At 39.8% G+C, this 14,363-nt stretch overlaps 1 protein-coding gene across 2 annotated transcripts in view; it reads right to left on the bottom strand.

Annotated features, from left to right (window-relative positions):
- pde8b (phosphodiesterase 8B) overlaps positions 1–14,363 on the bottom strand; it is a 54,965-nt gene that overhangs the window by 22,765 nt on the left and 17,837 nt on the right. For both annotated transcript variants that reach the window (XM_067573642.1, XM_067573641.1), the window contains exons 2-10: positions 13,499–13,555; positions 7,222–7,412; positions 4,447–4,506; positions 3,086–3,143; positions 2,695–2,783; positions 2,500–2,578; positions 1,459–1,599; positions 1,279–1,367; positions 1,132–1,186 (exon numbers count right to left, since the gene is read on the bottom strand). In XM_067573642.1, coding sequence (XP_067429743.1) covers positions 1,132–1,186; positions 1,279–1,367; positions 1,459–1,599; positions 2,500–2,578; positions 2,695–2,783; positions 3,086–3,143; positions 4,447–4,506; positions 7,222–7,412; positions 13,499–13,555 — 819 coding nt within the window. The remainder of the gene's footprint in view (positions 1–1,131; positions 1,187–1,278; positions 1,368–1,458; positions 1,600–2,499; positions 2,579–2,694; positions 2,784–3,085; positions 3,144–4,446; positions 4,507–7,221; positions 7,413–13,498; positions 13,556–14,363) is intronic.

Raw genomic sequence — 14,363 nt, 5'->3', positions numbered from 1 at the left:
TGGTTTTGTATTATAATGTGCGGTGAAAATTAATTTAGAAGGAAGGCACGAAAATACCAGTCAGTTTGACATTGCACAATTCAGGTTGTGGGGGATGACTTTTCGCTTCCCTGATTTTCGGGAACTGGATCAGTCACTACCATGTCTAAGGATTCCCAATCCCAACATGCAGGAATGAATGCCATTTGGCTTTGGCAGGCAGATGCCAATGGCTGAATCACCTTATGTACACACGATGAAAGAGAGCAATGAGCTAAAGCTAGCGCCTGTGCAGCTTTGCTTGGGGTATAAATAGCCCTGGCGCCTGGCTGCTAGCCCTCACAGGCCTTAGCAGGGGATCCTGGTGCTTAGCTGTAGCTTAGCATAGTATGACGTTATTGGCCTGGAACCCAGCTGAGAGCAGCGACACACCTGCTTCAGGCACACTGCTCAACAGAGCTGGAAGCCAGTGAGGCTGCACGCCTGGTTGAAGTATTTAAATCTGACACTTTAGCCTACAGTTCATTTGATGTATTTATGTAAAAGTAACTGCCAGCAGAGTTTGCAATCCATGCCTGTTTGGACTGCAGAAACATTAATTTCTCTCCCGGGCTTGATTGGGCCAAGATTTACTGTAGCATTGCTGATGGACTGACATTTGTTTAAGCTCCACAACATAACAGAAAAAAACAAGCCCACTGTGATCCTCAAAAGTGGTATTATTTAAGTCTAAGGCTTTTGTCAATTAAACTTCATAGGAGCGTTCATTTTAACTTGCAAATTAGCATTTTTGGGCAGATTTAAGAGGTTTAAGATCTCAAAGTGCTGCTAATAGGCAGGCGCTATTAATTTAACGTTGGAACAGTACAGGCAAAGAAAGGGTGGTCCAGGTTTGAATTTTTGCCCCGGGTACCTGAATGAGTCAGTGTCTGATCAGTGATCCAGATTTTTATTGCCACTTTTGAAATGCTTTTCAAAGCTCTTATTTAACTCCTTGTTAGAAGAACCTCTGCTTCTCTCAGGAGGCCTCCGGATTTTGTTAGAGCAAACAATTAATGACGACTGAAATCATCATTGAGTACAGCATTTCATCATTACCAAAAGGATAACTAAAAGAAGACTGAAAGGAATTTAGAGTATTAATCCACTCACTTGATTATTGTTGTCTATGTGAGGTCTCTTGATGGCTACGAAATGCCGAATTTTCCTGTTAGGATAAAGAAAAGAATCTGTGAGTGATGTCTGATTTCTTGGAAATGTACAGTACGTAACCACTTTCAGTTGTTTAAGTTGGCTCACCCTCCTTGACCGATGACAGGTGTTATCTTCACATGTTGTTGTATACTGTCGCCTGACTTCTTTCTGGCATAGTATATTCCCTGCCATTCCTTCAGAGAGAACAGAACAATCATGCAATGAAACACTGTCCTCGTATTTCATAGGTGGGTTGATGGATAACTGAATGGATGTATGACTGACCTTTCCTTTTTTGATACAGGTGTTGATGGTGTCCAGCAGGTCAGCTCTGTTCTTGTCGCTCTTGGGGAGTTCGGTCAGTTCTTTACCGATCAACTCCCCCTTATGGTAGCCCATCATGCGCTCAAACGCCGGGTTCACATACTGGGATAAAACCAGGAAGATGTTACAGTAGTATTTATGGAGAAGTTCGGTATTCTCCATTTTTCTTATTGTCAACAAATCCCATGAAAAGATCCAAACCAGTAATGAATTCATCCTACTAACGTGTATTGTCTGCACAGCTAAAGCCTGATAAAAGCCTCTGTGCCATAGAGCTCAATTGTTGTCCAAAAATGTTTCATGTTTCATGACATTCTTTTTTTACAATTAACATGGGAGCTGTTTTTTACTTTAAATTGATTCCACATACACTGTCCTACTGCCATAAATACTCACTACTGCATCATATCCACAGCTGAAAATAGTCCCCAACAAATGCATTATTTACACCTGTGAGAAACCTTTATTGACAACTACAGCAGCCAGGGTAGAGAAATCAGAAGGTATTTAGAGACGTACTAACATACTGGGCCTCATGCAAGAACCACTCGTGAGAACAGATTTATTCTTAAGAGGTATGTACAGTGATACAAGTGATTTAAGAAAACGGGTAGCGTTCATCAATTGTCTTGTAGGTACAAATGAAATTTACGAGTGGTCTAGACCTGTCGTACAAATCATGAACAGATAGTCTCAGCCTTTATTCACGAGGGGAGAAACACTTGTTTGACTTGGAATTGTAATGTCTTAATCTGAACGAATTTGGAGTTTGCTGATTTCTGAAAGTGTAGCTTGAAACTCTGCGGTGTGAAATTCTTGTTTTTACTCTTTGGTAACATTTTTGTGAATGAAACTTGCCCACAAATCTCAAAAACATGCACCACCATGAGATTTGTTTACAATAACAAAAATAAAGAATATCACCAGCATTATCTCTTAACAGACAGGTATTAGGTTTTGTATGTATGCATGTGCATGTATTTATGTGTGTATTATCCATACCTGTATAATGTGGTCCTCACTTGTGATCTCCACAGCCTCTTGACAGTGCTCCAAAGCAGTGAAGACAGAGTTACACGCCCTGTGGATGAATAACTCTGGATGATCAGTGCCAAAACCACTTAGTATACGTATTGTCTGCGTGTATGTATGACCACATAGTGCATGCGTGGTTAAGGTGTTTTTCCTCTGCTGTACCTGAGTTTGAACTGGCAGCGCACCTCTCCATGTTCAATCTGTATGAGCTCATTATAGCAGGCTGACACACTGCTGTTCTCCACAAACCTCTGGAGGCCAAACAAGGTTAAGTGGTGTTTGACGGAGACGGAGAGACAGAGGTGTAGAAAATTGAATGAGTCAGGATTTACTCAGTAGTGACTTGTTTTGCAACCTCCTACGTCATTTTCACACCATCAGAGACTACTGACAATAAGTGCCTCTTTCAAACTGGCAACATGCTGCTATTTTAGTGTCTGAAGTCTCTAAGAGGGCCAATAAATAAGCATCTATCAAAAACAAGGATAACACATTCAGGCCTACGTCTATTATAAACACACAGTCACAAGCGAAGGCAAGTTGTTGGACATACTCTGCTAAATCCAGCACAGAGGAGAGGAAGAACAGATGGCTCATCCTGGTCAGGCGGTCTATACAATGACAGAAAAAGAATAATTACCATCTGCTACCATCATTTATGTTTGTAGAGGTCCACATCTACATGGAAAACTATGTAGTTTAAAGGCCCTGAAAACTTGTTGTCTTAATCAGCTTCTTATTATGAGTGATGGAATCTGGAACTGTTCTGGTTCTTCCACATGAGAGATTTCTAGTGCAATATATATACTGTATATATGTATTTTCGCCCTGTCAACCCTGTCTCCTAAAAATCACATTTTTCTATGCTAAATATACTTTATTTCCCAATTACATTGCAATGTCAAACATAAGTGATGCCTGGATTATGTTCACAGGCAATGTTTTTTGAATTAATGAAACGCTACAGTTATGGGAGAAGGAGATCAGGGTGGATGGAGGATGTCTAAAACACAGGACACTAACACCAGAGACGAAGTTATGCAGTCCCATATGTGGTTGGGTTTAGACAACAAAAAAACATTGATTAGGACATTGATTAAATTGCGATTTTAATTTAAATGTTAATAAACACGTAATGTCTCATGCTTCAACACTTTGCAGACTTTTTTTCTGTATGAAACTAAGATTATTTTTCTCTAAACTTAACCAAGTGCTGCCAGTGCTTAAACATAACCATAAAAAAGTTTAATAATACTGTAGTCACCACAAGCAGATATTATATTGCAAGATTAAAACACTGTACATTTTCTCATATATTCAGTATCAACATTTTTCGACTTACTAGATACCTTAATTAAAAAAATGTGCTCATTACATTGATAGAAAACATAATTCAGGCGACATTATGTTTTTCTTCAAAATGTAGTTCCTGTTGCAAATTAGTTGTATATAAATGTAATTTTTGAGAGAAAAGGTTGATATGTTATAGAGAAATACCTCCATTCAAAAATGTGTTTTGCTTATTGTTCATTCAGTTTGAACTTTGAGCTTCACTGTGTAGAATGATGTATGTGCAGAGTTTGACACTAGAAGGCAGTTTTCACATTTATCTGTTGAAGGGGGAAAGTTTCTTTGTACTCACTGAAAATCAAGTTAAAGGTGTGGACTTACGTGCATGATTTGTGACATCACAATTAGTTTGGAAGCCAACTAGGTAATTCAATCTTTTTATGGAAAAACCGTATCAGACAAAAATTATTCAAAGCAGAGTATTTTTATATGTCTTCAAACATGTCTGAAAGGGATCTTTGAGATTTGAAGCTTTGAAGTTTTCAGGGGCTTTAAAGCACAATCTCACAGAACTCCTATAACACAGAGGATATTAAAATCTACAAATGGTAAAATCGAACTTACTTTTGTGGCACAACGGCTAGAATAACTGTGTTTTCTGAGGGCTTTGTGGCGCGGATCAACCTGGAACGAAAACAAAAAGCAGATTAAAAGTCAGCAGGAGTGTCAACAGGAGTTCAATTCGTCCACACTTTGAGCTCATAAGAAGTGGCTTGGACTCAGGTACAGAATAAACATGTGGGCAGATTGGGGGTGATGTCATTGCCACAAAAGAAGGACAGAACATTTCTGTGCTTTACACAGGAACACCATGCACAACATCTGCTTCAGAGGTTCGACCACAAAGCCGCACCGCTGGAAGAACATACGGGAAAGTGGCCAAGAGGTGGAGGAGGAAAGAAGACAGTGATGGAGGATGAAAGGAGGAGCAGAAGGAACAAATGATGGCAGAGATCCTTGAGAGGTATGAGGAGGGAAAAGGAAAGACGAGGAGAAAAAATGGTGACGAGGAGAGGAGTGAAGGAGCTATGAACAGACAAGGAGCAGCTGCCAAACTGTGGTAATCAGGAGACAGGAGAGACAAATGGATCTGTTCCTTTACTTGGGGAAATAATGAAGCACTTATAATAAATCACTCTACAAAATATATGGTGGTGGCTTTTAGTGTATCCAAGAACTCTGGATGGGTTAGTACTGTATCTAACAATAACTACAACCCAAAAAGTCTGCAGAAATTCCCGACAAAATTAAACATAGAAGTATAGCATTCACTTGTCTTAGCTAAAAATAACGAGGCATATGCACTATTTCACCAAGACTGTGAAAAGTGAGAATGTTTAAAACATACATAAAAGGTCTTTAGAGACATCCTTGTAATGATGCCTGTAAGGTATTCACACAGGCATTAAAACAACCATGGGACACATATTAAACAGTTTCATCCTTGGGAATCCCCATTCAAAAACCCTTTAACAAAAGGCCTTTGTTTGTACATGTCACATAACAGAATCCAGCTTTTATTAGTTATTTGCAGTAATAAGAGCTTGGTTATAATTTAAATGTCATTACAACTTAGCTTAACCTCTAGTAACAACTGTTTGTCTTCAATGTCAGCATTCAATTTCCCAATGAAGGAATTTGACATGAAAACCAGCGTGTTTGAAATGTTCTTGAGAGACTCTGTTTTACGCTGTCCAAATCTGTGCCAAACATAGATATATAAAAGTATTTCCTGAATAAATCTTCAAATGCCCATGCACACATGAGAGTTGTGTATATAGGGGACAAACACAGACCAGTACAACCAGTATGAACTTCACATTTGGCAAGTTCAAGGAGTGAATGGGTTTATGTTACAATCAAAGAGGAATCTGAAAAGTGGCCAGGGGCTTTTTCTGTGGAAAAACATGGACAAGAAAAAAAAAAAAAAGGACCTTAGCTCTTTTTCAAGCTTCTACATCTGAACTACTCTTGGTACCACTGGGCCACTATCCAGCTTTCATGTCAACAAACGCTCTCAAGCTTTGTAGTTCAGGCTCACTCAAGTGCCACTTATTAATACTGATATCCATTATCCACTACTTCCTCTTTTCAGCGCAAAACATTGAATTCAGAAACCTTTTGAACTCCTGTTTACAGACTACAGGAACTCAACAGTGTGCAGCTTTGGGTTGCAGATGCCTGCAGTGCTTCCAGTGGACACCAGATGGCGCCAACAATCCCTCCACTACAGTGCCCCAAAGCTATTTACAGTGCAGCTGCTTTCAAGCAAACTGAACATTCTTGTATATTGCTGATTTTAGATTGAACCTCATTATTTCAGTATTGATTATTTTTGATTGAAGTGAATAGTTACATGATTTTTGCTATAAAAATTCTCTGACATTTTTGGCCGATGAAACCCTTTCCAACAGTTTAAAGTCAAACATACTTGTTGGTCTGGTTGAAACAGTAAAAGAAAAGAAGGTAACTGTGCCAGTTCAAGTTGTTGGAGTAATCACAGCACAGTTTTAAACTCACAGGAATATGTCGACATTTTGGTAAATAGACTTATTCACTTTCTTGCCAAGAGTTGGATGAGAAGGTCGATACCACTTTCATGTCTGTATGTTAACTATGAAGCTACAGGCAGCAACTGGTTAGCTTAGCTTAGCCTAAAGACTGGAAACTGGAGGAAATAGCTTGCCTGGCTCTGTTTAAAGGTAAAAAATGACTTAACAGCACATCTCAATCTTACTAATTAACACAGAATATATTATTTGTTTAATACATACAAAAACCGAAGTGTAAAGATGACAAGTTGTGGTTTTACAAGGATTATGTGCAGGACTGTTTTTTTTGGCTTAGCAGAGAGGTGCTGGTAGATGGGTTTTGTTACCTTTGGACAGAGTCAGGCTAGCTGTTTCCAGTATGTGTGAGCTAAGCTAACCAGTTGCAGCTGTCAAGTCAATTTTTAACTATTTTAACCCAATCACAAAAATTACAAATTTGCCTCAGGGGGCTTTACAATCTGTACAACATACAGCATCCTCTATCCTTGGGCCCTTGATTCAGATAAGGGAAAAACTCCCCACAAAAATCCTTTACAGGGGAAAAAATGGAAGAAACCTTAGGAAGAGCAACTGAGGAGGGATCCATCTTCAGCTGTCGCTTCATATTGTATTTGACATGAGAGTAGTATCAATCTCCTCATCTTACTCTTGGCAAGATGCGTAAATCCCAAAACTATTCCTCTAAGCAACTTTCTAGGAGGAGATATTCCACAAATGTCAGTCCATTGAAGACAAAATGAGACAACAACACAGAAGCAGTGACAACAGTCCCCAAAGTAAGGCTCACCGGCAGACAGCTTCAGGCTCAAAGTAGCGCGAGTTGCGTCCATCAATGACTATAATCTCATGGTGCTTGTCTAGGAAACACTCAACGGCAGACTCAGGCGTCCGTGCGATGTTACACCTGAACCCAGCACGGTCGCAGGCCCACCAGAAGGCATCACTTTGGCTGTCCTCCTTGGCGAACACCAGCAGGACCTGAGGGGACAGGAGAGAACGGACACCTGGGTGAGACAGTGCTGCTACTACGGTGATAATTATAGAATATATATGTTAGTAGGTCTACACAACATTTACTACTCAGACAGGACATTCTCCAGAGCAGCAGAACCAGACATCAGCTGACACCATTTATGGGCCTGAATAATAACTGGTGCAACTGCTGAACATCTTTCTTTAAGATCTAGATAATAAATTTGCAATTAGATTGAGCTCATTGCCAAAACCCCCCAGTGTGACAGCAGCTCTTGGGGGTATTTAACCCTTAACACCCACCTCCCTTTTGAAGGTGGACCATTCTTGATTGTTAGACCCTTTCAGTGAAGTTGGACATAATGTTTTTTAATGCTTTGTTTAATTTTATTTTGTTTTTCAAGGATTGTTGGCCTGCCAAACAGCTTTGAAGGTAGGGAGACACCATATTTTTAAGATTTGAGTTATAATCTCTCAGCATTGTACCTGGAAGATTTTTATGACAGAGATTTGTTTTTGAAAATGACCACAATTATAGAAAAGAAGGGTACTTTTCATAGTACTAGCAGTCTGTGACATTATTGTGCAAGTGTGATTTAGATGGATGGATGAATTAAATTCTGTACAACCTATGCTGAATAATAATAACAGCTTACTCAGATGTATCAAATATACAAACAACTCTAAATCTGATACTGAAAAGGAGGGCATACCCACCTACTGACAGAGAAATAAATAGTAAAAAAAAAAAAAAAAAAAAGATTGTTGCTTACATATAGATATCACAAGGCATGGTGGGTAAGTGGTTAACTATGTAGCCTCATAGCAAGAAAGTCCTGATTTTTTTTAATCTCAGCACTGCTTCTTTCCTCACAAATTTTATATTATATATTCATATATACAGTACCAGTCAAAAGTTTGGATACACTTCCCGTTCACTTGAATGAGAAAGTGTGGTACTGTTTGTTAATCCTTACAGCTTGTTACTGCACCTAATTGCATTGTTGACAATAAAAATAAACTGGAGTTCAGGGATGTAAGTGACTCAACAGCAAGAATACCAGCTCTTATAAAAGTTATGAGAGGAACCTTTCAATATGTATTTACAGATCTCCTCCAAATGTGTTTTAAGACACATAATACTCTGCTCTGAACGATAATTTGTGACTGAAATGATTTTTCTCCAAAACAAGTTTGTTTATCTCATTTAAATCCTTAAAATTACATCTTCTCCTTCTCCCTCAATCCAGAATCTCTGAATATGCAAATATTTTTCAATTCCAAAGTTTAACTGCTGCACACAAGATGTCTCCTCCTCCTCCATTCTCAGTGTTTATACACTGGAGGTTCAAGTTTCCACATCACACTTGTGTAAGTTGCATACTGGACCACGAATGGCTTCCAAACTAGTTGTGATGTCACAAATCATGCTTGTAGGTACATGCTTTGAACTGAGATTTAAACTGAGCACAGAGAAACTTTCCTCCTTCGGCAGATGAATGTGAAAACAAACTCTGCACAAACATCATTTTGCACAGTGAAACTCAAACATCCAACTGAAGGAACAAGAAGCAAAACATTTTTTTTTGAGTGGAGGGGGAACTTTCAAGTTTTATAAATGTAGGAAAGACATCAAATTCTTTAGTCAAGAGGAGGCAGAGGGTGGTTTTGTTCTGCTCCGTTCTGTGCAGAGTTTGCATGTTTTCTCTCTTGAGTATATGTGAATTTCCTCCCACAGTCCCCAGACTTGCACAACTCAGGGGAGCTGCAGACTATGAACAGTCCATAATTGTGAGTGTGTTCATCTATCTGCTTGTTTTCTCTGTGATAGGCTGGCAACCTGTGCAGGGTGTCTCTCTGCCTTTTGCTCAGTGCATGCTGGGATAGACTCCAGCCCCCTCCATGACCCCGAATAGGGGTATTTAAAATGAAGGGGTGGAAGAGCTAAAACAGACATCATGTAATGTCATGACAATGTCTTCTCCCATTGAGTTATTATGGAGCAGCGCATAATCACAAATGAATTCTGTGTTTCGCACCAACAGACATGAAGCCTGCGGAGCGTGGACACATGTTTTTGATCCCACACTGAGTTTTGACCACGAACACACCACAGCCACCTTTGGTACAGTTGTGAGGAAACACAACACTGTTAAGAGGCACATAAAGACACACACACGCACACACTCACACACACAGGCAGCTGGGCGGCAGCCAGAACCAACAGTGCTCAGCTCTGCCTCACAGCAGCATCACCTCCTGACTCCCTCTAAGGACAACAAAGGATAGAGTGACAGAGGGAGTGCATGGAGGTGCAGCAGAGAGAGAGGGAAAAGAGAATGAGTGAGTGGGTGAAAAAAGTAGAAGGGAGCTAAAGTCATGACTCCCCACTCATCCTGCACAGTTTTAAAATGAGAAGTAGAGGAAGGGAGTAGTTCAGGGTGTGAAATCTATCTATGGAGTCGTTCACACCTGGAAATAGAACAGACAGAATATGGAAAAAGAAAGGTGAGAAAAGAAAAATGGCAGAAGAACAAGATGTAAAAGGAGAGGACAGAGGGAGAAAATGAGGTAGTATTGGTGAGTGCCTGTGAAAGGTCCACAGTCTTTGATCCTGTGCTGGCTTGTGTAACCATGGCACTGGTTTGTGTAACCATGGTGCTAGCATGTGAAATTCCACACACACAGTGCCCAGTCGACTCTGGGACGAAGCCGACCGCACAGATCTCTGACCTGCCACCCAAATATGTCACCAACGACGAGCCTGGTAGGAGGCGCCATTGGTCTTAATACCCCATCTGATGTACAAACAGTCAAACACATGGCTGCACTCCATCATACCGCCATCATAACTGTCTTAGACACACACTTCCTTGCATGTAACTCACTGTTAATGGTACACAAATGAACGTAGGTTTACACAATTACCGTACAGCGTTCTTAAACTGAACACATATTTTAAATTTGAACATTTAGTTACACACAGTGACTTATTGGATTCGAGGTTTGTATGGAAACACTGTTCAATTGGCACAAAGCTTATCCCCAACTGCTGCTGCGAGCTGACTCACATTTTCAGAGTTCAGGGGTTAATCTGCCATGTTTGCACACCCAGGCCAGATGCCATCTAAAGTTAAGAGATTCACAAACACACAGGTGTCATTGGGCCGACTAGCTTTGAGCACTTTATCTTTGTGGTAGCGTAAGACAACCTAAGCCTATCAGAGATAGTATATGAAGGTAAAGAAGGGCCATTTAGAGTCGATGTTACTGCTTTTATCTCCATTTTTATGCTGTAACCTATAAAAATATGAGCTCATTGAGCTTAATGTGTACCAGTGCTGTGTGTACGAATTTTACCAGTTTGAGGACAGAGACATCATAAACCAGAAAACCAGACATGATCTGTTCTCTTAACTGTATACTTTTATATGCTTTGCTAAGCATGTGATAAAGGTCTACCAACAAGCTTTGTCCAGAGTAGAGTTGAAACGATTAGTCGATTAATGGATTTGTTAATTGACAGAAAATTAATCTGCAACTATTTTAATCATTCATTTGTCCCTTAAGTAATTTTTTAAACAAAAATGACAAAAATCTACTGGTTCCAGCTTCTCAAATATATCAGTATTGGCTGGTTTTTATTAGTCTTCTATGACACTAAACTTTAGGTTTTGTACTGTTTCTTGGACAAATCAAACAATCTGATTTTGTAAACTCGACAACTGACATTTAGTATTTTCTAAATGAGTGTTTTCTGACACTTAATAGAAACAAATGTATCAATTATTTGAGAGCGTAATTGTCATCGATAATGAACATAATTGTCAGTTACAGCCGAAGAAGCTGTAAGTGAACCTGAAGCCTCAGAGAAGACGGTTAAAACACGCATACAGTGTCATTAAGGCTATAAAGCCCTTTGGATATGAATCAAGTCGTTAACCCTTTGACACACACCCCTGAATTAAAACGAGTGATCTATTTAAGATTGTTAGACCCTCGCAGTGAATTTGGACTTAAGTTTTTCAAGGATTTATTATACTGTTGGAAGAAGGGAGAGACTACGCTAGGGCGTATTGTACCTGAATATTTTTATGACAGGGAATTCTTTTTGAAAACAACCATAATGACAATCTGATTTATCATTGCAAATATTACATGTTCATATCAAATTTCCCTTGTACTAGTCAGTGAAAGTTCAACATACTAGCCTCCTGCGGGCCAGACGGTGGGTAGTAAAAGGTTAAAGTGGCACAAAGACAACTTTTGGGGATTTTTCAACAAGATATACAGACTGTGTATGCAGGTATGAGAGATATGATAACATACAACATGTGTGTTACTTTGTCTTCGCTTATCTGTGTTGTGTGTGAAGCACATGAATCATTAGAGGAGCTGAAGGAGGTGGTATCTGGAGCCGTTGAAACTCTCCAGAGCTGTGAGGCAACAGTAAACGTCAAGGAAAATTCACAATATATAACTCTCTCCTGCAGAGCATTTTATCTCTCTCTTTTCATCTCTCTGTTCTGTGGAAAGAGTGAAGCGGGAATGGGGCGGGCTGGGTTACGGATCCAGCAGAAGGCTTGAGGTACAAGTTCAGTGTGCTGCTTTCAGAGAGAAGTTTAAGGGTTTTACGGGGCATAAGACGAGGTCTTAGAAGGCTTTTTAATAAAGCCCCTGGTCCCTTCACCTGCCTGCATGCTGCCAGAGATTCCTGTTGTGATGTTATTTCGAAGGGATAGAGCAGGATACTGTAGCGCAGCATGAACATGAGTGGCATGCCAGGCCTCTCACATCACTGCACTGGAGTGGGAACTGAGCTGAACTCAGAAACCCCTGGAGATCGGTCAAAACAGCACAGCTCAAACCGAAGCAAATTAAATCAAAGCAATAAACAAGCACCTAATAAAGTAGCTGATTCCTGAGGTAGGAACTGCCAAAACAGAGGAATTCTTTGTGCATCTACAGTACCTGTATCCCAAGCAGCTGGTAACCTCTAGGACTCATACTTTCTTTGTTACATAAGGGCAAATCTGACTAGCACATGGCCTAATCCCTAACCAGAGGATGAGCACAGACAATCCCTGACTCAACCCTGTCTAACCTTGCAATATTCCCAAGTTCTTGACGGACAAGATAAGAGCCCAGCAAGACAGAGGAGAAAGATAAGGTAATCAGTTTGAGGTGAACTCTGGTCCTTCACAAAAATACAATAAACTTTGAAAGCCATGAAAGTACACTTAATGAAACATTTCAGTAAATAGGTCAAATTTTCTTTAGGATTTTTTTCCAGTTTTGGGCCATATTAAGAGCAGAGGCGCATAAAATCCAAATCCATCCATTTGTATTTATATATTTTAAATGTAGACATGTTTCTGTAATACAAGGCAGGCGGTGTAAAATATCACGTCCGTCTTCATGCCTGGTTACTACTGTGATGTTGATGTGTACGTTTTTTCCTTGTGAAAGGTCAAATTTACAGAATAAACTGAAATACAACACAAGAAAATGTTCGCTTTTGTTTAACGGCCATGCTATAGACACACAAGTTAAAGACCATTGGACAGTTGGATGCAAATAGATTCATTAGTTGCATTGTTCCTTTTAAAACATAATTAAAGATTACACTCTTCATTCAGCTGTTGCCAATTGCCAATACATTACTGCATTCATTGTAATAAGCAAAACAATTTGGAACGAAAAACAATTACTATAACAGCAAAGCCGTGCAAGGGTTTAAAATAACAGAAATTATGATTAAACTGAGAATTATATAAAAGGTTAGCTAAGAAACTCAATCTAGCTGAATTTAGGGTGTTAAAGTTCCCAGAAAGAAACTAATTGGGTAGTCAAGAGAAAAGAGAAACATTTTCTAATCAGCCTCTGGTGTTAGAGGGATATATTATGCAAGACTTACAACTACCTATTTTGATATTATTTTCCAATTACTGTCTACTGTCTTAAGTACAAAGAGATCAATTTGTGTTAGACTGAACAAAAACATTGGTGTTCAAGCCCCCGCTGTTCAAAATGCAATCTGTTAACATTCAAGAACATGATTCCAGATGTTACAAAATCTGCTTCACTCTCACCTGAATTGGCTCTTGAGTCAGTCTCATAGGTCCTACACATTCTTCTGTAGCAGAAACCTGTGGAGCAAAAGATGAGGATGTGTGAATCGCTGTCACAAACTGAGCATGTAAAAACAAACACACAAAGCAAACAAGACGTGAACGCTTCTTACCATTTTACCATTGCTGTCCAGAAGCATTTTGGCATATTTGGCTTTTTTTCCCCCCTTGCAAGACCTATCTCTCCCTGCTGCACTTCAGAGTAAACAGTAAACAAAATTGCAATATCTGGTACAGGTTTTCTGGTACAGAAAGGTTTCGTGATCGCCTCTCCTACACTGTGGCCATGGATATTTAGATGCAGTATTAGCAGCTCAGAATGGAGCTGTCCACCGCAAACCTCTTTAGAAGGAATTAGCAGCCAGCCACAGATTGAACTCACAGGTTTACTTGCATAATCCTCCTGCAGGAGCATCACATAACACTCCCTATGTACGTGTGTTTTTTTGCAGCCTGTCTGGGCAGCTTCAACAGGCTTCTTAACCACATGCGTCATTCCGGTGTGAATAAGCAACGGCTCGGCTACATGTGTATCCTTTAAGCATATGCCCACACACACACGCACATGCTTGCAACACACTTCAAGCACACGGTGAATCAGCCATTTGTCTCATAGTGGACACCAAATTACCTCCGTGTGTCATGCTTTGGAATTAACCATCGAGGTCTCCAGTTATTCTCTGAGCAAAAATTGTTTTGGTGAGTCATTTTTTTTATTGAATGGTTTGTTGGAATATGTGGTTTATCCCACATACGTGTTCATAAACCCACGGGAGAATGTCCAGGTATTAAGGACTGTCTCCAGCTGAAGAGAAATTTCCACAAA

Source organism: Thunnus thynnus, chromosome 19, assembly GCF_963924715.1.
Source record: "Thunnus thynnus chromosome 19, fThuThy2.1, whole genome shotgun sequence".
NCBI classification, from domain to species: Eukaryota; Metazoa; Chordata; class Actinopteri; order Scombriformes; family Scombridae; genus Thunnus; species Thunnus thynnus.
The sequence above is the reverse complement of the archived record's forward strand: the minus strand, read 5'-3'. Positions and strand labels throughout refer to the sequence as shown.